The 27,648-nt window shown below is 47.4% G+C and overlaps 1 protein-coding gene across 4 annotated transcripts in view; it reads right to left on the reverse strand.

Annotated features, from left to right (window-relative positions):
• Positions 1 to 20,880, reverse strand: part of LOC145348149 (ral guanine nucleotide dissociation stimulator-like) — a 142,368-nt gene extending 121,488 nt beyond the window's left edge. The window contains exons 1-2 of one of the 4 annotated variants that reach the window (XM_080196317.1): positions 20,860 to 20,880; positions 18,380 to 19,368 (exon numbers count right to left, since the gene is read on the reverse strand). In XM_080196317.1, coding sequence (XP_080052443.1) covers positions 18,380 to 18,496 — 117 coding nt within the window. In that variant the 5' untranslated portion in view covers positions 18,497 to 19,368; positions 20,860 to 20,880. The other 3 variants (XM_080196318.1, XM_080196315.1, XM_080196316.1) reach the window with 3 other exon arrangements.
• Between the last annotated feature and the right edge of the window lie 6,768 nt (positions 20,881 to 27,648).

The raw sequence follows: 27,648 nt of genomic DNA on the forward strand, positions 1-27,648 counted from the left end.
CCTCCCAGGGAGCACATTCCAGACTGTCACCAACGTCTGAGTGAAAAGGTTTTCCTCATATCCTCCCGAAAGCTCCTGTTCCTCATGTTGAGCCTACGTCCCCTTGCGACTGACCCTTTCAATTAAGGGGAACAGCTGCTCCTTATCCACTGTGTCCATGTCCCTCATAATGTTGTTCATCTTGATCAGGTCGCCCCTCAGTCTTCTCTGCTCCAATGAAACAACGCAAGCCTATCCAACTCCTCTTCATAACTCAAATGTTCCATCCTAGGCAGCATCCTGGTGAACCTCCTCTGCACTGGACTGAACACCACTGGAGTGGTATTATCGCTAGCCTATTAATCCAGAAACTCAGCTAATGTTCTGGGGACCCAAGTTCGAATCCCGCCAAGGCATGTGCTGGAACTTGAATTTGATAAATTCCAGTGCAATCATACCTTTCTGGTAATGTGGTGGCCACGACTGCACTCAGTGCTCTAGCTGTGACCTCACCAAAGTTTTATACAATCTAAGAGGACTTCCCAGCTTTTGTAATCTATGGTCTTGATTGATAAAGGTGAGTCTCCCAAATGCCTTTCCCACCACAATAATTACATGACTTCAGAGATCTTTGGACAAATATGCCAAAGTCCCTTTCTTCCACAGAACTTCTATCATTCATTGAATACTTTCTAGTCAACTTACTCCTTCCAAAGTGTATAACCTCACAGTTTCAGAGTTAAATTCCATCTGCCACTTATCTTCTCGCTGCCCAAGACTCTCCACCTCACTGTTAACCACCCGACCAATCTTTGTGTCATCCACTAATCTTACCTCCCACGTAGACATTTATGCCATTTATACAAATGAAGAATAGGGGGCCCAGCATGGATCCTTGTGCTCCGCCAATGACACTGGCTTCCAGTCACTAAGGCTGTCATTACCCTCTGTCTCCTACAGCTGAGGCAACTTTGAATCCACTTTATCAAATTACCCTAGATCCCATTTGCATTTACTTTCTCTACAAGTCTCTCTTGTGGGACCTTGTCAAATGCTTTGCTGAAATCCATATAGACTACATCGACTGCACTACCCTTGTCTACAACCTGGTCACCTCCACAAAAAAATTGTTAGGCATGACCTCCCTCTGATGAGGCCATGCTGACTATCCCTGATCAAGCTTTGCCTCTCCAAGCGGAGATAGATGTTCTCCTTCAGAAGTTTCTCCAATAGTTTCCTTACCATTTCTGTGAGACTGACTGGCCTGTAGTTCCCTGGTTTGTGTCTAGAACGCGATGAGAGCCAACTTCAGAGGAGCGAGCGTCAAAAAAGGTTTGGCACCAAGCCATTTAAAGAGATAGGCTCTCAGGAGTTTCTTAATTGAGGCCAGGGAATCGGATGGATGTAGGGAAGGAATTCTGGAGTTTGGAGCTCGGGCGCCTGACGCGAGCACCAATGCTGGAGTACAGGAAATCAGAAATACGCAAAATGATAGAGGCGCCAAGATATAAGAGGGTTGCAGGACTGTAGGATGTTATAATTCTAGACAGGGGTCCAAGGCAGAGACAATAACTGTACTGGCACGTTAAACCTAATTCTCTGCCTCCATCCTGTTTAGAGAGAAGGATTTCTGGTGGAAAGGAAGGACCAAATGCCAAAAAGGATCATTGTGTAATGGAAGAGTTTCTTTCACCGTAATTAAACTGTCAGGGGAATGAACAGATGATAACCGTGGAGTCTGTAATGATTCCCACCTCTTCCCGTTTACATTTAGCCTTTTCCCAAATGACGGTGGGGGAAGGTTAGCCTTTCCTGCCCTACGCAATTCAAAGGTACCTTCCAAATCTAAGATTTCTACACCACTAACACCGAAGGGGATAAGGGAAGCAGACGCATGCAAATACTAACACCTGCAAGTTCCCTCTCGAAGTTTCCATTCTGACTTCGATATCTATTGGCTGTTCCTCTACTGTTGCTCTGTCCTGAAACTCCCTCGCTAACAGTGCCGTGGGTGCACCTATACCACACGGACTGCAGAGTTTCAAGAAGGTGACAGAGTGGGTAGGAAATGCTGGCTGAGCCAGCATCAACATCTATCTATAGGGAAAGAATAAGGGTGGCACGATGGAACAGTGTTTAGCACTGCTGCCTCACAGCACCAGGGGCCTAAGTTTGATTCCCGGCTTACGTCACTGTCTGTGTGGAGTTTGCACATTCTCCCCATGTCTGCGTGGGTTTCCTCCGGGTGCTCCAGTTTCCTCCCACAGTCTGAAAGTTGTGCTGGTTAGGTGCATTGACCCAAACAGATGCCGGAATGAGGTGACTGGGGAAATACTTAATTGCAGTGTTAATGTAAGTCTTACTTGTGACTAATACACTTTACTTTATAAGTAACCTGCTAATTCCCCTGACTCTAAGGGGCAATTTAACATGGTCCATCAACCTAACCAGTACATCTTTGCCTCCTCACTGCCTGGAAGTATGGTAGAGACTGGTTCACTGGACGTATTCAAGAGGGTGTTAGATGATCATTGGGATAGAAACAATGTGCAGATTACAAATATATGGCCCTCTGTTAGGGTCTGGGCACCAAATTGGTCCCGATTACAAGGTTTGGATTTCACAGGATTAGATTCAGAAATATTCTGAGAGTTGGTTCAGGCACATTGTGGATGGAATTTTATGGCTTCACACCAACCCACTCCCAAAGAATCCCTACAGTGCAGAAAAAGATAGCCAATGACTTTGTGGTATTATCGCTAGACTATTAATGCAGAAACTCAATTAATGTTCTGGGGACCCGGGTTCGAATCTTGCCACAGCAGATGGTGGAATTTGAATTCAATAAAAAAAATCCTGAATTAAGAATCTACTGATGACCATAAGACCATTGGCGATTGTTGGAAAAAGCCAGCAGGTTCACTAACGTCCTTTAGAGAGGGAAATCTGCTGTCCCTACCCGGTCTGGCCTACATGTGACTCCAGAGCCATATCAATGTGGTTAACTCTCAACTATCCTCCACAGGCAACTAGCGATGGACAATTAAATGCTGGCCAGCCAGTGACACCCATGTTCCATGAATGAATAAAAAAAAAGCAGAGGCCATTCGGCCCATTGAGTTTGCACTGACTCTCCAAAAGACCATCTTACCCAGGTCTGACCCTGTCCGCAACCACTGGCATTTAGCATGGCCAATCCACCGAAACTGCACACCTTTAGACTGTAGGAGGAAACCGGAGCATCCAGAGCAAATCCAAACAGACACGGGGAGAACGTACGGGCTCCACACAGTCACCCAGGGCTGGAATTGAATGCAGGTTCCCTAGTTCTGAGAGACAACAATGTTAACCACTGTGCCATTCTGGTGGACTCTTCACTGGACCAGCATGGTTTGAAAAGTGACTCGCTCTGATTTTTTTCAGGAATTAAGCCGTGTGCCGGTTTGTGAGCTCCCAGACCCATCCGGTTCTGGGTTTGACACTGTAAAGAGGTCCGCAATGAACTGAAAGCTCCCTGGCCAACACACACGAGAGAATAGGGAGTGAAAGAGGCAATTGTCCTTTAATTAAGCTGAAACGTGTGACAAATCGCTCGGTGGCACAGTGGTTAGTGCTGCTGCCTCACAGCGCTAGGGACCAGGGTTCAATTCCCGGCTTTGGATCACTCTCTGTGCAGAGTCTGCACATTCTCCTCGTGTCTGCGTGGGTTTCCTCTGGGTGCTCCAGTTTCCTCCCACAGTCCAAAAGACGGGCTGGATAGGTGCACTGGCTGTGCTAAATTCTCCTTCAGTGTACCCGAACAGGAGTGTGGCAACTAGGGGATTTCCACAGTAACTTCATTGTGGTGTTAATGTGAGCCTAATTGTGACACAAATAAATAAACTTTAAACTTAAACCAGACTCTCCTCTCCAGAATCTGTCAGAGAGCAAACATTTCACTGAAACCAAAAGGCCAGGTCTGCTTCCAAAAGGAGGACCTGCATTCATATAGTGCCGTTCACAACCAGCGGAAATGCCAAGCTGCTGTGGAAACAGTGAAGTGTTGCAAAACTCCCACTCACCTGACGAAGGAACAGCCAGTTCTGAAAGCTAGTGGCATTTGCTACAAATAAACCTGTTGGACTTTAACCTGACTTCTTAATGTGTTTGCCCCAGTCCAATGCTGGCATCTTCACATCGGAAATGCAGCAGCCAGCTATCAGCGTGATCATGAACAGATTTAGATAGTGTTGGTTGAGAGATAGATATTGGCTGGGGCAAATGAGGGGGCAAACTCGCCTGCTGTTTCCCAGAGTAGTGCTGCAACATCTCCCTTTTTCATGTTCATTCACGGGATGGCTGCCTGGGCCAATATTTATTACCCATCCCTAATCACACTTCAACTGAGTGGCTTGCTTGGCCACTTCTTTAAGCTTTAACATTTATTTTATGTGTGTCACAAGTAGGCTCACATTAACACCACAATGAAGCTACTGTGAAAATCCCCCGGTCGCCATATTCCGGCGCCTGTTCGGGTACACCGAGGGAAAATTTAGTATGGCCAATGCACCTAATCAGACTGTGGGAGGAAACCGGAGCGCCCGGAGGAAACCCACGGGGAGAACATGCAGGTCCACACAGGCAGTGACCCAATCTGGGAATCGAACCCAGGTCTCTGGAGCTGTGAGGCAGCACTGCTAACCACTGTTGAAAGTCAACCACATTGCTGTGGCTTTGAAGTCACACGTAGCCCTGACCAGGTAAAAATGGCAGATTTCCTTCCCTAAATTATAATCGTGAACCAAATGGATTCTTATGATAATGGTTTGTGGTCATTATTAGACTTTCTCATTTCAAATTTTTACTGAATTCGTATTTTGCCGCCATGGAGCCCGGATTCGAAATCCAGTCCAGAGATTACTCTGGATTTCCGGTCCAGTGATAATACCATTCCACCGCTGCCTCCCCGCAGATGGGGCCTCGATTTATTATCTACATCGAAAGACGGCGCCTCTGACACTGCAGTGTTCCTGCAGCACTGCACTGGGAACATCAGCCGAGCTAAAGTGCTCACATCTCTGAGGAAGGAATTTGAACGCAGGACGTAGAATCCCCACCACACAGAAGGAGGCCATTCGGCCCATCGAGTCTGCACTGCCAACAATCTCACCCAGGCCCCACCTGCATAACGCCACATACTTTCACCTCTAATTTATGCATCCCGTGACACTTAGGGACGATTTATCACGGCCAGTCAAACTAGCCCACACATCTTTGGAGTGTGGGAGGAAACCAGAGTACCTGGAGGAAACCCACACAGACACGAGGAGAACGTACAAACTCCACACAGACAGTGAGCCAAGCCGAGAATCGGGACATCCAGCCTCGGAAGGTGAGAGCACAAGACGCCATGATATGGCTAACTGCCGAAGGCATGCTGCGTTGCCGGAGGTACAGTCCTGGGTATGAAACTGCAGAGCAAAGTCCTGAGTGTGTGATTTCGCGGCTCCCTCGGGCAACCCCAGTCACAAATTGAGCACCTGACCCTTCATGGATTCGGGGTTTGTTGAGACATTGCTGTGCTCTGTTTATTCCAAGGCTCGGTCACTGTTTGCAAACTCTATTTTGGAACAAGGTTCCTCTGTTTACAGCAACAGACTGTGTTTACAGTTCACAGCTTTTCAGATTAGACCGGTTTCGGAACAGCTGAGAACAGCCCAGCACGGTTCAGACTCTGGGCTAAGACCCTCTCTCTCAGCTTTCACTCTGGAGTGACCCCGTTTCCACTGCTTCACCAAATCTTTTATTCATTCGTGGGTCATTGACATCACTGGCTGGCCAGCATTTACTGCCCATCTCTAGTTGTCATTGGAGGGCAGTTGAGAGTCAACCACATCGCTGCGAGTCTGGAGTCACATGTAGACCAGACTGGGTAAGGATGGCAGATTTCCCTCCCTAAAGGACATGAGTGAACCAGATGGGTACAATTGACAATGGTTTCACGGTCATCAGTAGATTCCAGATATTTTTATTGAATTCAAATTCCACCATCTGCCATGGCGGGATTTGAACCCGGGTCCTCAGAGTGTTAGCTGAGTTTTTGGATTAAGAGTCTAGCGATAATTCCACTAGGCCATCGCCTCCCGTGCCGCATTCCGCGCCACTCCCTGTTCCTGGGCTGATTTCCTTTGAGTAAACAATCCTCAAAATCCACAAAAATAAACAGCCAGAACCAGAGGTTGGCAAACAGCCATATGAAGTGGCTCAGGTTCATAGAATCATAGAAACCCTACAGTGCAGAAAGAGGCCATATGGCCCATCGAATTTCCACCAACCACAATCCCACCCAGGCCCTACCCCAATATCCCTACACATTTACCTGCTAATCCCTCTAACCTACACATCTCAGGATACTCAGTCAATTTTAGCATGGCCAATCAACGTAACCCACACATCTTTGGACTGTGAGAGGAAACTGGAGCACCCAGAGGAAATCCTTGCAGACACGGGGAGAATGTGCAAACTCCACTCAGACAGTGACCCAAGCCTGGAATCGAACCCAGGTCCCTGGAACTGTGAAGCAGCAATGCTAACCACTGCGCTACCGTGCCGTCCGGTTAAACATCATCCCTCCTCAAACACTTACCACAACTCTCTCCCCCTCCCCAAATTCTGCCTGACCCTTATCAGCAAGGAAAGTGGTTGAGTTCTCCATACCTCCCAGTTCAGCTCCACTCCACACTACACTTTTCTCCTTCGATTAACTCCTTCCACTCGACTATTCTGACTCCCATCTCCCTCCTAAGTATATACTTCAGATCATCCACACTACTCTGACCCCCCACCCTTCACTTGGTTGTATCACAGCTTGTAAGGCTCCTGCTCTGACTGCAAGAAACTACAAAAGATTGTGAATGTAGCCCAATCCATCACGCAAACCAGCCTCCTATCCACTGACTCTGTCTACACTTCCCACTGCCTCAGCAAAGCAACCAGCATAATTAAGGACCCCACGCACCCCAGACATTCTCTCTTCCACCTTCTTCCATTGGGAAAAAGATACAAAAGTCTGAGGTCATGTACCAACTCAAGAACAGCTTCTTCCCTGCTGCTGTCAGACTTTTGAATGGATCTACCTTGCATTAAGTTGATCTTTTGCTACACTCTAGCTATGACTGTAACACTGCATTCTGCACTCTCTCCTTTCCTTCTCTATGAACGGTATGTTTGTCTGTATAGTATACAAGAAACAATACTTTCCACTGTATGCCAATAAATGTGACAATAATAAATCAAATCACCCAAGATTTGTCCTCTCCAGACCCCTCCCCCCACAACTCTGCTGCTGTGTTCTCTGACCTATGTTGAGTGCCAGGGTGGGATACTTTGGCCCTTCCTGCTGCTGGGACCTTCCGGTTCCAGCAAAGGTGACCCTCTCATCTGCTTCCCCAACCATCCCCCCTTGCAGGACTCACAAACCCAACAAAATGCAATGAACGTCAACAAGACTGGAAGATTCCATCAGTGGCCAGTGATGTGTCAAAGGTGTGCAGGTTAAGTGGATCGGCCATGCTAAATTGTCCCTTAGCTTCTTAAGACGTGTAGGTTAGGGGGAAATTAGTGAAGTAAGTATGTGGAGTTATGGGTATAAAACTGGGTTAAGGTGTTCTTTCAAAGAGTCTGCGCAGACATGATGGGCCAAATGGCCTCCTTCTGCACTATAGTGATTCTATGATTTTGCCACCCACTGGAATATAAGTAGATGTGATGGTGACAGAGGAGGAGGTGGGAGGGGAGAAGGAGTAAAAATTCTGTCAACAATCTAACAACACCTCAATTTTAAAAATTCCCATCCCACTTCTATGTCACCCCTCCCTATCTCTGAACACTCTCTGGCAGCCCCACAACCCTCGGAGATATCTGCACCCGCCTCCCCTTCCCTTCCACACCATCTCCCGGGCTGTTTGAGCAACTCTGAATTGAGTCGCTCCACCATTGCTGGTCACATGTTGCCTTGGTGGGACCCAGACTCTGGAATTCCTTCCTTAAACCACACCCCCGTGTCTCAACTTCTCTCTCTCATCGAATAACGAAACAGAGTATTCAGCCCATAGAGTCGGTGTGGCTGTTTTAACGTAGAGAATCGCAGCAGGAGTAGACCATTCAGCCCATCGAGTGTGCTCCTCAAACTAACCTGATCATTCTTCATCCTTAATCACAACGCCACACTCCCACGTTCTACCCTTGATGTCTAGAAATCTATCTATTTCATTCCTAAATACATCCACAGGTTCACCCCCACTCTGAGTGAAGAAATTTCTCTTCCACTAAATCCTAAATGGTCTACCCTGTATCCTGAGACTGTGAGTTTCTAGAATCCCTACAGTGCAGAAGGCGGCCATTCAGCCCATCGTGACTGCACTGACAACAATTGCACCCAGACCTATAGCCCCATGAATTTGCCCTGTTAATCCCCCTGACACTAAGGCAATTTATCATGGCAAATCAAGCCAACCTTCTTGGACTTAGTTTAGACCCCGCCTCCATTCAAAGAATTTAAACAACATCCCTGCATCCAGCCCTGTCATAATTTTATGTTTCAGTGAGATCCCCTCTCGTCCTCCTAAATGCCAGTGAACTCAGGGCCAGTCGATCCAATCTCTCCTCACATGACAATCCTGCCAGCCCAGGAATCAGTCTGGTGAAGCTTTGCTGTGTTCCCTCTATGGCAACTATATCCTTTATTCGATAAGGTGACCAAAACTGCACACAATACCAGAGCCTTTACCTCACCAAGGCCCTGTATAACTGCAGTAAGATATCCTTACTCCTGTACTCACGTCCTCTTGCAATGAAAAATAAGAAAAGTTGAAAAGTAAACCTAGATAGTCCCACTCTCCTGTGCTTTCCCCTGTAACTTCTCTTTCTCCTTGTGAAGTCTCTACCTAATTCCCATTTGAAATCTTCAAAGACATGTTGAAGTTTAAAGTTTCTTTATTAGTTTCACAAGTATTAACACTGCAATGAAGTTACTGTGAAAATCCCCTAGTCGCCACACTCTGGCGCCTGTTCGGGTACACTGGGGAGAATCTAGCATGGTCAATGCAGCTAACCAGTACCCAGAGGACACGGGGAGACACAGGGAGAATGTATGGACTCCACACAGTGAGCCAAGCTGGGAATCAAACCTGGCTCGCTGGCGCTGTGAGGCAGCTGTGCCAACCACTGTGCCGCCCAAACAACATCAGGACTCATAGTTTCAACCACTAAGCCAATCCCAATTGCCCGCACTTGGCTCATATGCCTCTATACCCATTTTACCCATGTAACTGTCTAAAAGCTTTTTAAAAAGACAAAATTGTACCCGCCTCTATTTCTGCCTCTTGCAGCTCATTCCAGATACTCAGTAAAAAACAGTAAACACAATCCTCCTGGCTGAATAGCAATGGACATCTCCCAGGTGAAATTAGGGCCACTTGTTTGAGGTGGAAGTAATGGTGTTTTGGGGGCCGGGGGTGTGGGGGGGGGGGTTGCTGAGCTAGAAGTCATGGAATAGGTGAGGGGGGCGGGTGATGGGCCAAGGGGAAGAGGGAAGGCTCGGGGTCTCGTAACAACACTTGGCAGGGGAGGGATGGGAATGGGAGATAATCAGTGAGGGGAGGCAAGGCACTAGAGACTCTGGCCAAGTGGGGACACCAGTGAGGAGCTCAAGAGCAGCACTTAGGGCAAATCAGCCTTGACAAGAGCGGGAGGAAATCAGATGGTTAAAAACAAATTTCACTCCTGCAGCTGCAACGCCTATGCAAATAGTCCAAGGGGAAGTTGGGTCCTGATCTTTTCCAGGGTTCAGACGCGCAAGTCTCTATACAAGCTGTTATGACACCCGATATAATAATGGGCACTTTGTGTCTGCTCAAAGGACATCCTGTTTACCATTGTTAACTGACCCAAAGGTCAGGGACACTGCCGGGGGTTTGGGGGGGGGGTAGCGCGGAGGAGAAAAAACTGTCGGGATGTGAGCCAGTTGGAAAATTGGAAGTGAACCAAGGGAAATGTGAGCCGAAAGCTCAGGTCAGGAGAGGGAACACGGCACGGAGAACAATATGGAAACAGGATAGCTGCTCCATCCATCAGGCTCGGTGCTTATCCGAGCACTGCTCCATCTGCCAACGGAAACAGCATATCTTGCAAATGTTTCTTTTTTATTTTTCATTCACAGGATGTGGGTGCCACTGGTTATTTGCCATCCCTAAGTGCCCCATTGAGAAAGGAGTGGTGGTGGACCATGTGGTGTAGGCGCACCCACATTGCCGTTAGGGAGGGAGTTTCAGGATTTTTGACCCAGCCACAATGAAGCAACAGCCAAAGTATTTCCCGGTCGGGATGCCAAGTCTTGGAGGGGAATCTCCAGGTGGTAGTGTCACCATTAGTCTGCTGCCCTTGTCCTTTGAGGTGACAGGTTTGGAAGGAGCCTTGGTGAGTTGCTGCAGTGCATCTTGTGAGGACGCTTTGGGAGGGGGGGTCGGGGGGGGGGAAAGCTACTCTTTGCAGAATTCCCAGCCTCAGACCTACCCTTGCAGCCATTGAATTTTGGATAGCTTGTCCAGTTCAGTTTCTGGTCAATGCTAACTCCCAGGATAGTGATACAAGTGGGGAATTGAGTGATGAAAATTGCAAATTTGAGTGCCGAGGGGAAGATGGTTAGATTCTGTCTGATCGGAGGTGATAATTGTCTGGCGCTTGTCGCTACTTCCCAATTCACCAAGGGCAAAACTGCCCACGCCACAGGAGATGATCATAGAATCCCTACACTGCAGAAGAGGCCATTCGTCCCACTCAGTATGTGCTGACTCTCCCACAAAGCATCTTACCCAAGCCCTCTCCCCCACCCTATCCCCTTAACCCAACATATTTGCCATGGCTATTCCATCTAACCTACACATCTTTAGACACTACAGGGTTTTTTTTAGCATGGCCAATTCACCTCACCTGCACATCTTTGGACTGTAGGAGGAAATCAGAGCACCCGGAGGAAACCCACGCAGACATGGTGGGGGGAGGTGTGTTCAAAACAATGAAAAGTTTCCAAAGAGTTAGGGAAGAAAAAGTGATTGCCGTGACAAGAGGCTCAGTAACCATAGGATGTAGATTTCAAATAGTTAACAACAGAAGCAAAGGGGGGTGTGGACGGGGTGGGGAGAAAAAGATTACTTTTTTAAACAAATTCCTTTGTTGGAATGCAGTGCCTGAAAAGCCAGTGAAGCCTGATTCAACAATACTTTCCTGATAGGAAATTGGATAAACACTGGAAGGCAGAATTTAGCAGGTGTACAGGGAATGAAGAGCAGGGGATTGGGGTGAATTGGATAATTGTTTCAAAGAGGCAGCACATGCCATGATGGGCCGAACGTCCCCTCAAACTTCCCCTTCTTATTCCAAAATGCTATTCTATAAAAGGTGCCCATTTTGCAATCTTGGTGAGGTCAATAGATGGATCAAGGCTGATTGGCATTGGCTGTACATGCAGGGAAACAGGTTGTCCATTCACCAAAGCCCATTTAATGGATGCATTTGAGGTCACAGAGCAGAAAGTGGAAGCAAGGCCTACAAAAACAGGCTTTGGAATCACAGAATCCCTACAGTGCAGAAGGAGGCCATTCAGCCCATTGAGTCTGCACAGACCACAGTCCCACCCAGGCCCTATTCCCGCAACCCCACATATTTATCCTGCTAATCCCCTTGACACTTGGGTCAATTTAGCATGGTCAATCAACCTAACCAGCACATCACTGGACTGAGAGAAGAAACTGAAGCGCCCGGGAAAAACCCACGCAGATACGGGGAGAACGTGAAAACTCCACACAGATAGTGACCTGAGGCTGGAATTGAACCTGGGTCCCTGGTACTGTGAGGTAGCAGTGCTAAGAACTGTACTGTACTCTTCTTTATTCCTTAAATCCAGTGGTCAACGAGTGGGCCTCCAGCTCCAATTAAATTGTGCCTCCATTAGTTTTCCTCCGGTACTTTATTGGGGACAATCTGAAGGTGCTGCACCTGTCCTGGGAGTGTTTGATGGGGAGAATGTAGAGGGAGCTTTACTCTGTATCTAACCCATGCTGTACCTGCCCTGGGAGTGTTTGATGGGGACAGTGCAGAGGAGTTTTACTCTGTATCTAACCCATGCTGTACCTGTCCTGGGAGTGTTTGATGGGGACAGTGTAGAGGAGTTTTACTTTGTATCTAACGCTACAGTTTACCTTTGCTGGGAGTGTTTGATGAGGACAGTGCAGAGAGAGCTTCAATCTGTATCTAATCCCGCGCTGTATCTGTCCTGGGAGTGTTTAATAGGACAATGTAGAAGGAGCTTTACTCTGTATCTAACCTCATGCTATACCTGCCCCAGGAGTGTTTGATGGGACAGTGTAGAGGGAGCTTTACTCTGTATCTAACTCCGTGCTGTAACTGTCCTGGGAGTGTTTGATGGAGACAGTGTAAAGGGAACTTTACTCTTTATCTAACCCCATTGTTAACTCTCTCTCTCTCTCTCTCCCCTCAGATGCTGTCAGACCTGTTGAGTATTTCCAGCATTTTCTGTTTTTACCCAACCTGGAAGTCACAATGAATAAGAATAGAGAAACAATCCATTCGACACCGGTGATATCCCTCACACAATACAATGGGAACTAAAACATCCTCCCAGAAAATAAACAAGGATATGATTCGGAGATGCTGCAAAGGTTCAACAGGTTGGGTTGGGTTGAAGCCACTTGTTGCTGCAAGGAGCAATCTATGGATTAGAGTTGTGGTCAATGCAGGAACCATCATACTTGCTGCCTCCGTCTTCCAAGGGTGCAGCTTTGTGCTGGGATTTATCTCTGTGAGAGAGGGGTCTTTCCTTCTGGCACTTTGCTTAAGTGATATATTTTACAGAGACAGTACCGAGCACTGTGGAACAGTCTCTGACTCCAAGAGACATTGCAGCTGAACTAATCAACTTCACAAGGCATGCAGATTTTTGGAGATTTAGCTTCTGCTAATTGTACCCCTCAATGAATCTTGAACCCCGTTAAGGGCACAACAGGTTATGAGTGTTGTTTGTCTATCACAGAGGTTTCGAGGGACATGGGCCAAACACGGGCAAATGGGACTGGTTCATTTTGGGAAATCTGGTCGACATGGGCAAGTTAGGATGCAGGGCTGTTTCCATGCTGTATATCGTTGCAACTCAGGAGTTATACCGGTTCCAGCTCCTCGCACCATTTATAAGCTGTTCGCTTGTATCAGCTCTGCAATACTTTCTGTATGAAGTCATGTATTGGGTAGACAGGGAGGGTGGTGGTGTGGATTTGATGTGGAGAACTGTCCCTTGACACGAACCCCCTGAAGAGAATCCACATCCTGGATGTCTTTGTACAATATTATCCTCCTTATTAAAGGAAAGATGCATGAGAAGCAGTTCAGGGAAGGTTTACTAGTCTAATACTAGGAATGGCCTCGTTGTTTTATGAGCAAAAGTTGGAGAAATTAGGTTTGTATGTACTAGCTATAAACCTAATCCAAACTGGGGTGGCACAGTGGTTAGCACTGCTGCCTCACAGTGCCAGGGACCCAGGTTCGATTCCCGGCTTGGGTCACTGTCTGTGTGGAGTCTGTACATTCTCCCCATGTCTGCGTGTGTTCCCTCCCGGTGCTCTGGTTTCCTCCCACAGTCCAAAGGTGTGCAAATGCATTGACCATGCTAAATTGCTCCTTAGTGTCCCCGGATGCGTAGGTTAGAGGGATTAGCGGGATGAATACATGGGATAGGGCCCGAGTGGGATTGTTGTAAGCGCAGACACGATGGGCCAAATGGCCCTCTTCTGCACTGTAGGGGTTTCTATGATTCTAGAGTTTAAAAGGGTAATAGACAAGTTGATCGAATCCATTAAGATACTAAGAGACGTTGACAGCACTGATTAGCGCTTACCTCAAAGCGCCCAGGTTCAATTCCAGCTGTGAGCCACAGTGTGAAGTTTGCACTTTCTCTTCGAGTCTGCGTGGGTTTCCTCCAGGTACTCCGGTTTCCTCCCACAGTCCGAAGATGTGCGGGTTAGGTGGATTGGCCATGCTAAATTTTCCCTTAGCATTAGGGGGAATAGCAGGGTAGATATGTGGGGTTATAGGGATAGCATCTGGCTGGGATTGTTGTTGGTGGCGACTCAATGGGCTGAATGGCCTCCTTTTGCATCATAGGGACTGTATGACAGGGTGGATGTTTCCTTTTGTCGGAGAGTCTTGAATAAGGTGTTACTGTTTAAAAATAAGGTGAAGATGAGGAGATCTTTCTCCGTCAGGAGCTGGTGAGTCTTTGGAACTTCCTTCCTCAAAAGACAGTGGAAGCAGAGTGGTTAAATATTTTTAAGGCAGAGCGAGATAGATTCTTGAAATAACGAGGGGGTGAAAGGTTATCAGGGAGTCAGCAGGAATGTGGGGTTGAGGTTACAATCAGATCAGCCCTGGACTTACAGAATGGCGGAGCAGGCTCGAGGGGCCACATAACCTAACCCCTGTTCCAGGTCTCCATCTAATTAAATACAGCTCACAATCTGCTGAAGAGAAATAGAACCGAGGGAACGATTTTGCTAAGGATACCAAATGGGGAAATTCCCTTCTTGTTAAACATTTTAAGAACATAAGAACTAGGAACAGGAGTAGGCCATCTGGCCCCTCGAGCCTGCTCCGCCATTCAATAAGATCATGGCAGATCTTTTCGTGGACTCAGTCCACTTGCCCACCCGCTCACCATAACCCTTAATTCCTTTACTGTTCAAAAATTTATCTATCCTTGCCTTAAAAACATTCAATGAGGTAGCCTCAACTGTTTCACTGGGCAAGGAATTCTACAGATTCACAATCCTTTATATAAAGTTCTTCCTCAACTCAGTCCTAAATCTGCTTCCCCTCATTTTGAGGTTATGCCCCCTAGTTCTAGTTTCACCTGTCAGTAGAAACTACTTTCTTGCTTCTATCTTATCTATTCTTTTCATAATCTTATATGTTTCTATAAGATCTCCCCTCATTCTTCTGAGTTCCAATGAGTAGAGCCCCTGTCTACTCGATCTCTCCTCTTAAGCCAACCTTCTCAGCTCCGGAATCAACCTAGTGAATTTCCTCTGCACCCCCTCCAGTGCCAGTATATTCTCTCTCAAGTAAGGAGACCAAAATTGTACACAGTACTCCAGATGCGGTCTCACCAGCACCTTATACAGCTGCAACACAACCTTGCTGTTTTTAAACTCCATCCCTCCAGCAATGAAGGCCAAAATTCCAATTTCCTTCTTAATTACTTGCTCTACTTGCAAACCAACTCCTTGAAATTCTTGCACAAGGACACCCAGGTCCCTCTGCGCAGTTTTTACTGCAATTTTTTACCACTCAAATAATAGTGCATTTTGCGTTATTCCGACCAAAATAGATGACCTCACATTTACCAATATTGTACTCTATCTGCCAGACACTCGCCCACTCTGGCAAAGGGACGTAGACTATCTATATCCCTTTGCAGACTTTCAGCATCCTCTGCACACTTTGCTCTGCCACTCAGCTTCGTGTCATCAATGAATTTTGACACACTACATTTGGTCCCCAATTTCAAATTATCTATGTAAATCGTAAACAATTGCGTCCCAACACTGATCCCTGAGTCACAGCACTAGTCACCAATGGCCAACCAGAAAAACACCCATTTACTCCCACTCTTTGCTTTCTGTTAGTTAACCAATCCTCTATCCATGCCAATACATTACCTGTAACACTGTGCACCTTTATCTTACGTAGCAGTCTTTGGTGCGGCACCTTGTCAAATGCCTTCTGCAAATCCAGATACACCACATCCACAGGTTCCCCACTGTCTGCTGCACATGTAATGTTCTCAAAGAATTCCACCAAATTAGTCAAACATGACCTTCCCTTCGTGAACCCATGCTGCATCTTACCACTGGGACAATTTATATCCAGATATCTTGCTATTTCTTCCTTGATGATAGATTCAAGCATTTTCTCTACGACAGAAGTTAAGCTAACTGGCCTATAGTTACCTGCTTTTTGTCTACCTCCTTTTTTAAACAGTGGCATCACATTTGCTGTTTCCAATCTGCGGGAACCCCCTAGAGTCCAGCGAACTTTGGTAAATCACCACTAGTGCATTTGCGCTTTCTCCTGTCCTCTCTTTCAGTGCCCTAGGATGCATTCCATCAGGACGGGAGACTTGTCTACCTTTAGCCCCACTAACTTGCCCAACATTACCTCTTTTGTGATAATAATAGTTTCTAGGTCCTCATCTGCTATAGCCTTCCTGTCATCAATTTTCGGCATGTTATTTGTGTCTTCCACCGTAAAGATGGACACAAAATGCCCGTTCAATGCCTCAACCATTGTCTCATTTCCAGTTATGACATGGAGATGCCGATGTTAGACTGAGGTAAAACACAAAGAAATCCCACAACACCAGTTTAAAGTCCAAACAGGTTTATTTGTAGCAAACGCCACAAGTTTTCGGGGCAGCCTGTCCCTTCGTCAGGTGGCTGGTCACTTGACGAAGGGACAGGCTGTCCCGAAAGTTTGCGGCGTTTGCTACAAATAAACCTGTTTGGACTTTAAACTGGCGTTGTGGGGTTTCTTTGTCATTTCCAGTCACCAGGAAAGCGCACTTGCAAATCCGTGATTTGCATACACTTATTTGAATAAATGCTATGTCGATCTGGAAACTGACATCAAGATGTTATCGTATAGAATGAGGCAGTACAGAAGGAGGCCATTCAGCCCATTGTCTCTCTGTTGGCCCTTGGAAAGACATACCCACTGAGCCTCCACTTCCCCATTTTTTTCCCCTTCAGCCCTGCAAATTTTCCCTGAGTGTTTGGGCCATTACCACTGATTCATTTGCCCCAGGTCTTTCAGGCAGCACCTTCCAAATTCACTGTATTAAACCATTCTGCTGATTTTCATAAAATCATAGAATCCCTACATGCAGAAGCAGGCCATTCAGCCCACTGAGCCTGCACTGACCACAGTCCCACCCAGGCCTGACTCCGTAACCCCACATATTTATCCTCCTAATCCCCCTGCCACTAGAGTCAATTTAGCATGGCCAATCAACCTTACCCGCACCTCTTTAGGAGGAAGCGGGACCACCCGGAAGAAACCCTTGCAGACACGGGGTGAACGTGCAAATTTCACACAAGGCCGGAACTGAACCGGGGGGCCCTGGTGCTGTGAGGCACTGTAGGGATTCTATGATACTTCATCAGCCACCTTGTCACCTTTCACTTAACTTATCTCTGTCTCTTTACAGCCACTTTATGTCCCACTTATAGCTTACATTCCCATCTAGCATCGCATCATCATCAAAATTAGATACACTACGCTCTGTCTCGATGTCTGACAAAAAAGGCCCCTCCCTCAACAGCTTCTGTTCCAAGCTTAAAGGACGATTGCAGATTCATTACAGCACAGAAAGAGGCCATTCAGTCCATCATGTCTGAGCCAGCTATCCCCAAATGAGATTCTTCACTTTTATTAGTGTCTTGAGTAGACTCACATTAACATTTCAACGAAGACACTGAAAATCCCTTAATCGGCACACTCTGGCACTTGTTCGGGTACACGGGAGGAGAATTTAGCATGGTCAATGCACTTAACCAACATGTCTTTTGGACCGTGGGAGGAAACCGGAGCAGTCAGAGGAAACCCATGCAGACATGGGGAGAATGTGCAAACAACGCGCAGCTGGGAATCAAGCCGGGAATTGAACCCGGGTCCCTGGCACTGTGAGGCAGCAATGCTAACCACTGTATGAAGAATTCACTGGGTGCCATTCCCCTGCATTCTCCCCATAAACCTACACATGCTGCCTTTCTGGGTCACGATCCCATTCCCTCAATTGAACCTGCCCCCTGGCGGACTCCCAGGCAATGGATTGTAGATCTTAACTATCCGAACGTAAAGGATTCTGGGGATAGTGGGCGTGAAAGGCATTGAAGTGTCTGCACAGCCCTGATTGTACTGAATGGCAAGCAGGCTCAATGGGCTGAAGGGCTTACTCCTGTTATTATCCTCCTATCTGCCAATGACCCCAAACCTTTGACTGTATCAGCTGACTAAAGCATGAAGAGTTGAGGTAGGGTAGGGTGGATTTGGGGTAGGGTAGGGTGGAGTTGAGGGGGGGATTCTGAATTTGAAAAGCGCTGGCATCGCAATGGCCTGCTGAACCTTCTTGTGCAGAGTATTATTACCATCACCACTTGGGCAAAGACATTCGGTGCCCTTTCACACCACACGCGTTTCAGAGAGGTGATCCAAACCAAACCTGAGGCAAATAGCCGGAACGGGCCCATCAACCGCACAAAGTGCCCAGACCGTGAAAGAGAACATCATCACCTACCAGAGGGGTGTCCACATCCGGGTCTCTGGCTCTGTAACCGCTCAGTATGACGTTAGCGTCTCCCGAAAGTTCCAGCTTCACTCCGTCCAGGATGTGGCGAACTGTGCGAGGAAGCATCACCGTTCTGGCCTCCGGGAAGCATCTGTGACAGGGAGGGCTCGGCTGGGCGACCTTTGGGGGCCTTCTCGTTCGGCTGGGCTCAGAGGCAGCCAGCGTCGGGGACCACGTGGCGGGGCACTGGGGGCGAGATGCGACGTGAGCAAGCTGGTCTCAGGAGGCGGGCCCCCAGCGAGGTGCGAACCTCGCCAAGGTGAGGATCTTCACGGAAAAGGGAAGACCCACCCTCCTCGACTTTGCCAAGTTCCCACCCTGTACGTCGCCCCTCCGGGACTCTGGAAAGCTCTGCCCGAAAAGTGGGTGAGGTGGGAAGGCCAAGTCCTGTTCCGCAGCACCTGTCCCCTGCCCCCTCCACTCTCCAGCCACCCCAGACGGGGACACCCGGCAAGAGGTGGCGCGCCTTCAGGGGAAAGGACAGCCTTGTCTTCGGGAGGGGGAAGTCAGAGATGGGGCGCCCACCAGCTGGGGAGTATCTGCACACCTGACCATGCTGTTGCCCGGGTTCTCCCTGCACAGGACAGGCCCTTACACCCTCACCTTTGTTTTATTTTTCGCGGGGGTGGTGAGATTTATCTGTTTTGGTTTGGTCCGGCTAAGGATGAGGGTGGCAAGCACAGCTGCAGGTCAAAAGCAGCAGCGCAGCGCAGGAACTGGTCAACCCTGCCCAGGTTGCCGGGTCCTCATGGCAACGGCAGGCACCTCCCCGGCAACGCGATTAAGGAGAGCGAGGAGAGTGGTCAGAGGGCCCGAGCTTTCAGCGCGTGGAGGCGCCCAATTGTCCAACAGCAGTGCACACGGTCCGTCCTCGAGGCGTCAGAACTCGAGAGTCTTTATCCGCAGTGGCCTGGAGTCAAAGCCGGACTTTCCCTGCACTTTGCGGAGTCACATGTGGAGAGAAAAAGGAAGACAGAACAGTTCGTTAGCCGCCTGCCGTTAAAATAAAAAAAAAATCACTCACTCACAAGGGACACAAAATCAAACATCCTCTCTCAAAAAAAAATACTCCCACCCCCCTCCCCCTCCCTCTCCCAGCCCTTACAATCCGCAGTCTCTCCCAGGGGCAGGCGGGTCATTAAACAAGCAGCAGAACTGGGCACAGATCGATTCCAATCAGTGATCAATCACTGCCGGACAGCAACCAACGTTTGGCCATCGAGAAAGAAAACGCAGAAAGCTGTTTCGCTTTCAAAGCCCGTGACAATGAGTGAAACAAAACATAAGTCGGCAGGGGAGGCAAGGGCAGCTTTAACATTAAAAGTAAAAGGGGTGTTTCGCAGGGTTGGGAGGGAGTTAAGTTGTCCCGCCGGGGTCGAGTGCACCAGGCACTGGGTGAACGCAGCACTGGTTCCAGTGTCGTGGGAATTCAGTTAGATTAATCATACAAGCCCTGATGGAGAATCACAGCTGTCAGCACACTTACACTCACACTCGCACACAGGCAGGCAGGCACACACACACAGACACATGCACACAGACACACATACATAGACAAGCGCACACACACACACACTCACAGAGACACACACTGACACCAACACAGACACATGCACACACCCTAGCTATGACTATAATACCAGATTCTGTACTCTCCTTTCCTTCTCTATGATGGTACGCTTTGTCTGCAGATCGCGCAAGAAACAATATTTTTCACTGTGTACCAATACACGTGACAATAATAAATCAAACTCACACACAAAGGCACACACTTGCACAGACACACACGCACACTCACACAGAGACACACACATAGAAATGTACACACACACATTCTTACACAGAAACACACACAGGCAGATACACAAACACAGGCAAATACACACACAAAAACAGGCACATTCTCAAATGCACACAAACATACAAATGCACATATAAACATGCCTCACAGACACACACATCACAAAGCCACATTTTCTAACACATATAATGCTGGTGTGCAACTGCCTTTCTCATACTCACTGAGGAAGTAGGGGAATGAATACCTGGTGTTAACTGCCCCGTCTGAGTTCTGAGGCACCCCCCCCGTCCACACACACACATTCAGCTGGGCAAGTGCCCACCGGGAAGCCCAGAGACAGGGAGAGAGGTTTGGTGCAGCGAAGCCAGAGACAAATCACCAAGGGACTGCTCAGAGTCGAGTAAATGAAAGCTGAAAAAGTGGGTGGGGAGACAGAGAAAGGCAACTCCCCTTTCGGATCTCTGCTGACGGGTGAAATGTTTCAGAGGTCTCAGTCTGTCAGCTTGTTGAAGCTGCTGCAGGACAGGGACTGCATTAAGTGGGGCAAAATCATGCTGCATTTTGTATCACCACCTCCCAGCCATTTCACTCCTTAGCTTGGCAAGCTTTTCACCAATGCACCACCAACCTTGTTCCCTGCTCGCTTCCTGTGCAGTCCCCACGGTCTGAGCTGGCCCTCATGCCAGCCCCCTCTCCTCTCACCCACCGCCACCCCCTCGCACTCTGGCTGCCTTTCAATCACTCTACCCCGCTCCAGCTCCATGTATTGAGGGCTGCCCTCCACCTCTCCTTCACTCCGTCCGTCCTTCCTGCTGAGAGACCGGGAAACCGCGCCAGCTCCTGCCAAAACCCGGACCGGATCGTGCACCATATCGGACGGAGGCTTTTGATTTCATAGAATCGCAGTATGCCTACAGGGCAGAAGAAGTCCATTCGACCCATCAAGTCTGCACCGACCACAATTCCACCCATCGCTATAATCCCACATATTTACCTTGTTAATCCCCTGACACTACGGAGAATTTAGCATGGCCAATAAACCGAACCTGCGCATCTTTGCACTTTGGGAGGAAACTGGAGCACTCGGAGGGAACCCATGCAGACACGGGGAGAACATGCAAACTCCAGACAGACAGGGACTCGCGGCCAGAATTGACCCAGGGTGCCTGGCTCTGTAAGCCAGCAGTGCTAACTACAGTGCTGGCCCCTAATTGATGGCATTTATTATTGTCACATGTATTGGGATACAGTGAAAAGTATTGTTTCTTGCCCACCCTGCAAACAAAGCATATCTTTGATAGGGTACATAGGGTGGCAGAGTGGTTAGCACTGCTGCCTCCACAGCATCAGGGACCCGGGTTCAATTCCTGGTTTGGGTCACTGTCTATGTGGAGTTTGCACCAGTTTCCACCCGCAGACCAAATGAAGTGTCATTTAGGTGCGTTGGCTGTGCTAAATTCTCCCTCAGTGTACCCAAGCAGGCGCCAAAGTGTGGCGACTAGTGGATTTTCACAGTAGCTTCATTGCACTGCTGATGTCAGCTTACTTGTGACACTGTATTTAAACTTAACATAGGGAAAAAGGAAAGCAGAATGTGGTGTTACAGTCATAACTAGGATGTAGAGAAAGATCAACTTAATGCGAGGTAGGTCCATTCAAAAGTCTGGCACCAGGGAACAAACAAAGAACACACAGGAATAGGCCCTTTGGCCCTCCAAGCCTGCACCGATCATATGTTCCTAACTAGACCATCCATTTGTACCCCTCTATTCCCAGTCTGTTTATATGGCTAACTAGATAAGTCTTAAATGATTCTCACGTACCTGCATCAACCACCTTGCTTGATAGTGCATTCCAGGACGCTACCAACCTCCGTGTAAAATATGTCCTCTGCGTATCTGTATTAAACCTTGCCCCCCACCCCCCCACCACCCCCCCCTTACTTTGAACTTGTGACCCCTTGTGTTTGTCATTTCTGACCTGGGAAAAAGCTTCCAACTGTTCACCCTATCTATGCCCTTCATAATATAAACTTCTACTAGGTCGCCCCTCAACCTCTGCCTTTCCAGGGAGAACAACCCTAGTTTATTCAATCTCACCTCATAGCTAAGACTCTCCATACCAGGCAACATCCTGGTAAACCTTTTCTGCACTCTCTCCAAAGCCTCCAAGTCCTTCTGGTAGCGTGGCGACCAGAACTGGACGCAATATTCCAAATGTGGCCTAAGCAATGTTCCATATAACTGCAACATCATACACCAACTTTTATACTATATGCCCATCCAATAAAAGCAAGCATGCCATATGCCTTCTTAGCAAGAAGCTGTTCTTGAGTCGGTTGACTCAAGAACTGACTTGAGTTACTGTGTGGAGTTTGCACGTTCTCCTCCCGTCTGTGTGGGTTTCCTCTGGGTGTTCCAGTTTCCACCCATAGACCGAATGAAGTGTCGGTTAGGTGATCTCAGTAGAAGGTGGAAGAGACTATGTCCGGGGTGCATGGCACCCAGGAATGGGGCGGGGCTGCTGGGTGCACTTGCAAAGATGAAACAGACCACTTTGCACAAGCAACTTATATTTATACAACTAGAGGTCACAGACACAAAATGATGGGTGAAAGTGATTATTTTTTTCGCCCTGAGAGTATTTGGAACCTGGATCATGCTTCCTGAGAGCTTGGTGGAGGCAGGTTCCATTGAGGTACTGGAAAGGGAATTAGATTGCTTTCTGAAAAAAAGAATGTGCAAGGTTAAGGGGACAAGGCGGGGGAATGGCATGAGGTAGAATGCTCTTTCAGAGAGCCAGTGGGGGAGTCCAGATCTAGGGCTCAGAGTTTGAGGATAAGGGATAAACCTTTTGGGACTGACGTGAGGAGAAATGTCTTCACCCAGAGGGTAGTGAATGCATGGAATTCACTACCACAGAGAGTATTTGAGGCCAAAACGTTGTCTGATTTCAAGCTGAAATTAGATGTTGATCTTGTAAAGGGAACAAGCAAAATGGAGGGAACAGGATATTGAATTTGGTGATCAGCCATGTTCAAAATGAGCAGACTCGAAGGGCCGAATGGCCTATGTCTACTTTATTTTTTATGTTTTAGTGTAGAAACAATGGGCTGAATGGCCTCCTTCTGCACTGTAAAGATTTTGTGATGAGGCAAACTTAGTAATGGTGTGGATGTGGAGTCAAAAACTCATCTTGGGGTCAAATATGAATGTCCTCCCCCATCTACGTGGGTTTCCTCCGGATACTCCGGTTTCATCCCACAGTCCGAAAGATATGCTGGTCAGATGCATTGACCATGCTAAATTCACCCTCAGTGTATCCAAATAGGTTCTGGAGGGTGGCGACTGGGGAATTTTCATAGTAACTTCATTGCAGTGTTAATGTAGTGATGGATAAATAAATTTTAAACAGTATTGTGAGCAAATGGGTTTTGTCTGAAATCGTTATTAGGAGAAAAGACATAGAGCGAGAGTGGGGCAGCACAATGAGAGGCCATTCAGCCCATCATTGCTCTTCCAATGACTACACGGCTTAGTCTGATTGTCCCCTGATCCCAGCAATGTTTTTATTATTACTAATTCTATCCATATTGAGGGTCACTCTTAAATCCGTATGCATGATCCTCCAGACCATTCTAATCGCAGGGAGCTATCATTGATTAGAATTAGACATTTCTCTGCATGAATCTTTGGCCAATCACCACAAAGCACTCTCCCCTCCGATCACCGGATCGTCCTGTCAACAGAAACAATTCCCCTTCATTTACTCCATCTAAACTGTGGACGAAGTGAAAACACCTCCATCGAATCTCATCTCAGCTTCCTCTGCTCTGAGGACAACAAGCACAGCTGCTCCAGTGTAGAGTGGATAGTGTACCTGTGGAACTCGTTGCTGCAGGAAGCTGTGGAGTCCAGGTCACTGAGAGTCTTTGAGACAGAGATAGATAGATTACTGATTAATAAGGGAATCAGGGGTTATGGGGAAAAGGCAGGAGAATGGGGATGAGAAAAATATCAGCCATGATTGAATGGTGAGCAGACTCGATGGGCCGAGTGGTCTAATTCAGCTTCTCTCTCTTATGTATTAACCTCATCTTTGGGATGATAATGTCCCTTCTGCACATATTATCCAAAACCCTTCCAAACATGGAGTGGCACGGTGGCACAGTGGTTAGCACTGCTGCCTCACAGCATCAGGGACCCGGGTTCAATCCTGGTCCCGGGTGACTGTTTATGTGGAGTTTTCTCCCCGTGTCTGCTTCAGTTTCCTTTGGGTACTCCAGTTTCCTCCCACAGTACAAAGATGTGTGGGTTAGATAGATTGGCCGTGCTAAGTTGATCCTTAGTTTCAGGGGGATTAGCAGGGTAAATACTTTGGGTTATGGGGATAGGATCTGGGTGGGATTGTTGTCAGTGCAGGTTGAATGGCCTCCTTCTGTGCTGTAGGGATTCTATGAATACCAACTGCTGTGATTATACCTTGCAAATCTAAAAAAGTAAATGGCTCAACAGTTAACTTCAGTTCAACCCAAATATGATCTGCTGGGATGGCTGGAGACAAATTATCTGTGTCTCTTTAAAGTTTATTTATCAGTGTCACAAGTAGTCTTACATTAACACTGCAATAAAGTTACTGTGAAGTTCCCCAAGTCGCCACACTGCGGCGCTTGTTCGGGTACACTGAGGGAGAATTTTCTCACTAATGCACCTGACCAGCCATTGCTTGAATTTTCCCCAGTTCCTGCCTCTCCCAGTTTGGGGATTGAGAAATGGAGAGTGGCAGGGGGCAGTGGAAAATGGGACTGGCATTGACATTTGGTCAGGAAGTTGAGCAAGGCCGTATTACAGGCTACACGTCATCTCTTGCCTGCACGGTTTGACCTTTGGAGACAGCATGTCCAGATGAGAATTGCTGACATTCTGTGAACCGTAACAATGGGACAGGGTTTATTCCTGGCCCAGTGACGAGTAATGCAGGAAACTGAAGTTCGTAGCAGGAATGAAGAGCATGTGGGCAACATTGCCACCTGCTGGTGGACTGTGAGAAATTACTAATGGGTTAGAGAAATTTCAAATAACCAGGGATTTAAGTTACTAATAAAATGCTAACAGTTAATGAAATGATAGATCAGATTTACAAGCCAACGGGGGAACAGTTTACATAAAGACACATATAAGCACAGTAAGAGCACCTGTTTCTAACACATATATTTTGCGGTCTTATCAATAGGGGGATCAAGGGTTATGGGGAGAATGTAGGAGAATGAGAATGAGAACCATATCCACCAGGATTGGATGGCAGAGCAGATCTGATGGGCTGAATGGCCTAATTCTGCTTTTATGTCTTATGGTCTTATGGTGTAAGAGATTTAACTAAATATGAGATCTGAACAAGTATTTCTGATTTAAACATTTATTTTGGATCTTTGAAAATATATTTCAGCTGTATATTCAAGAAATCTGTACACTTTGGCCAAAAGCAGGTTGCTGCAAAGCCTAATGAGGTAAGAGGCATATTGAGACGAACCATATTCTTTAGGACAATGAAACTACAGAATGTGTAATTCTTATCACAGCAGTTAATAGCAGTAAGGTTGTCTCAGCCATTATGAATAGGAGAGTTCATATTGTGCAGGTAAAGCAGGTCTCCTCAGAGTCCCTTATAAATAAGTTTATAAATAAGATGGTTTCAGAGTTCCTTATGAATAGGGCTGCTCACATAATCTGCATAAACTAGGCCTTTTCAGACATTTGAGTTGATTTTGATTTGATTTGATTTATTCTTGTTACATAAGAACATAAGAACATAAGAAATAGGAGCAGGAGTAGGCCATCCAGCCCTTCGAGCCTGCCCCGCCATTCAATAAGATCATGGCTGATCTGTCGTGGCTCAGTTCCACATTCCCGCCCTCTCCCCATAACCCTTAATCCCCTCTCTTATCAAAAACCTATCAACCCATGTCTTAAAAATATTTAGCGAGGCAGCCTCCACCACTTCAACAGGCAGAGAATTCCAGAGATTCACCACCCTTTGAGTGACGAAGTTCCTCCTCAACTCCATTCTAAACCACCCCCCCTTTATCTTGAGGCTGTGCCCCCTAGTCCTACTGTCCTTTCTGAGCGGGAAGAGTCTCTCCACCTCTATCCTATCCATCCCATTCATCATCTTATATGTCTCAATGAGATCTCCCCTCATTCTTCTAAACTCTAACGAGTACATGCCCAGTTTATTCATCCTCTCCTCATAGCTCAACTTCCTCAACTCCGGTATCAGCCTAGTAAACCTCCTCCGCACTCCCTCCAAGGCCAAAATATCCTTGCGTAAGTGCAGCGACCAAAACTGCACACAGTACTCCAGCTGCGGCCTCACCAATGCAGCTACAGCTATACAGCTGCAGCAAGACCTCCCTACTTTTATATTCAATCCCCCTCGCTATGAAGGCCAGCATCCCATTATCCTTCCTGACCACCTGCTGTACCTGCAGGCTGGGTTTCTGCGACTCATGCACAAGGACCCCGAGGTCCCTCTGCACCGTCGCCTGCTGCAGTTTTTCTCCACGTAAGTAATAATCCTTCCTACCATTCTTCCTACCAAAGTGGACCAGCTCGCACTTGCCAACATTAAATTCCATTTGCCAGTTCCTGTATTACATACAGTGAAAAGTATTGTTTCTTGCATGCTATGCAGACAAAGCATACCATTCATAGAGAAGGAAGTGAGAGAGTGCAGAATATAGCTGGGGTGTAGAGAAAGATCAATTTAATAATGCAAGGTAAGCCCATTCAAAAGTCTGACAGCAGCAGAGAAGAAAATGTTCTTGAGTCGGTTGGTACGTGACCTCAGACTTCTGTATCTTTTTCCCGATGGAAAAAGATGGAAAAGAGAGTTTCCGGAGTATGTGGGGTTGTTAATTATGCTGGCTGCTTCGCCGGGGCAGTGGGAAGTGTAGACAGAATAAATAGAAGGGAGGCTGGTTTGAGTGATGGATTGGGTTACATTCACAACCTTCTGTAGTTCCTTGCGGTCTTGGACAGAGCAGGAGCCATATCAAGCTGTGATACAGCCAGAACGAAAGCTTTCTATGGTGCATCTGTAAAAGTTGGTGAGAGTCGTAGCTGACATGTCAAATTTCCTTCGTCTCCTGAGAAAGTAAAAGCGTCGGTGGGCTTTCTTAACTACAGTGTTGACATGGGGGTGGGGGAGAGATCCAGGACAGGTTGTTGGTGATCTGGCCACCTAAAAACTTGGAACTCTCAACCCTTTCTACTTTGTCCCCTTTGAACACCTTCTCCGCATGAGAATATGCATCTGTCCGGCTTGGCTATTGATGCAAGCAAGGATTGGTGGGAGCCTTAACTTTGACCTTTGTAGCCAAGCATCAGGAGTTGTTCAACAACACAGGGAGGAAGCATCC

The sequence above is a fragment of the Carcharhinus amblyrhynchos genome, chromosome 9 (genome assembly GCF_965287045.1).
Source record: "Carcharhinus amblyrhynchos chromosome 9, sCarAmb.v2.hapA, whole genome shotgun sequence".
NCBI classification, from domain to species: Eukaryota; Metazoa; Chordata; class Chondrichthyes; order Carcharhiniformes; family Carcharhinidae; genus Carcharhinus; species Carcharhinus amblyrhynchos.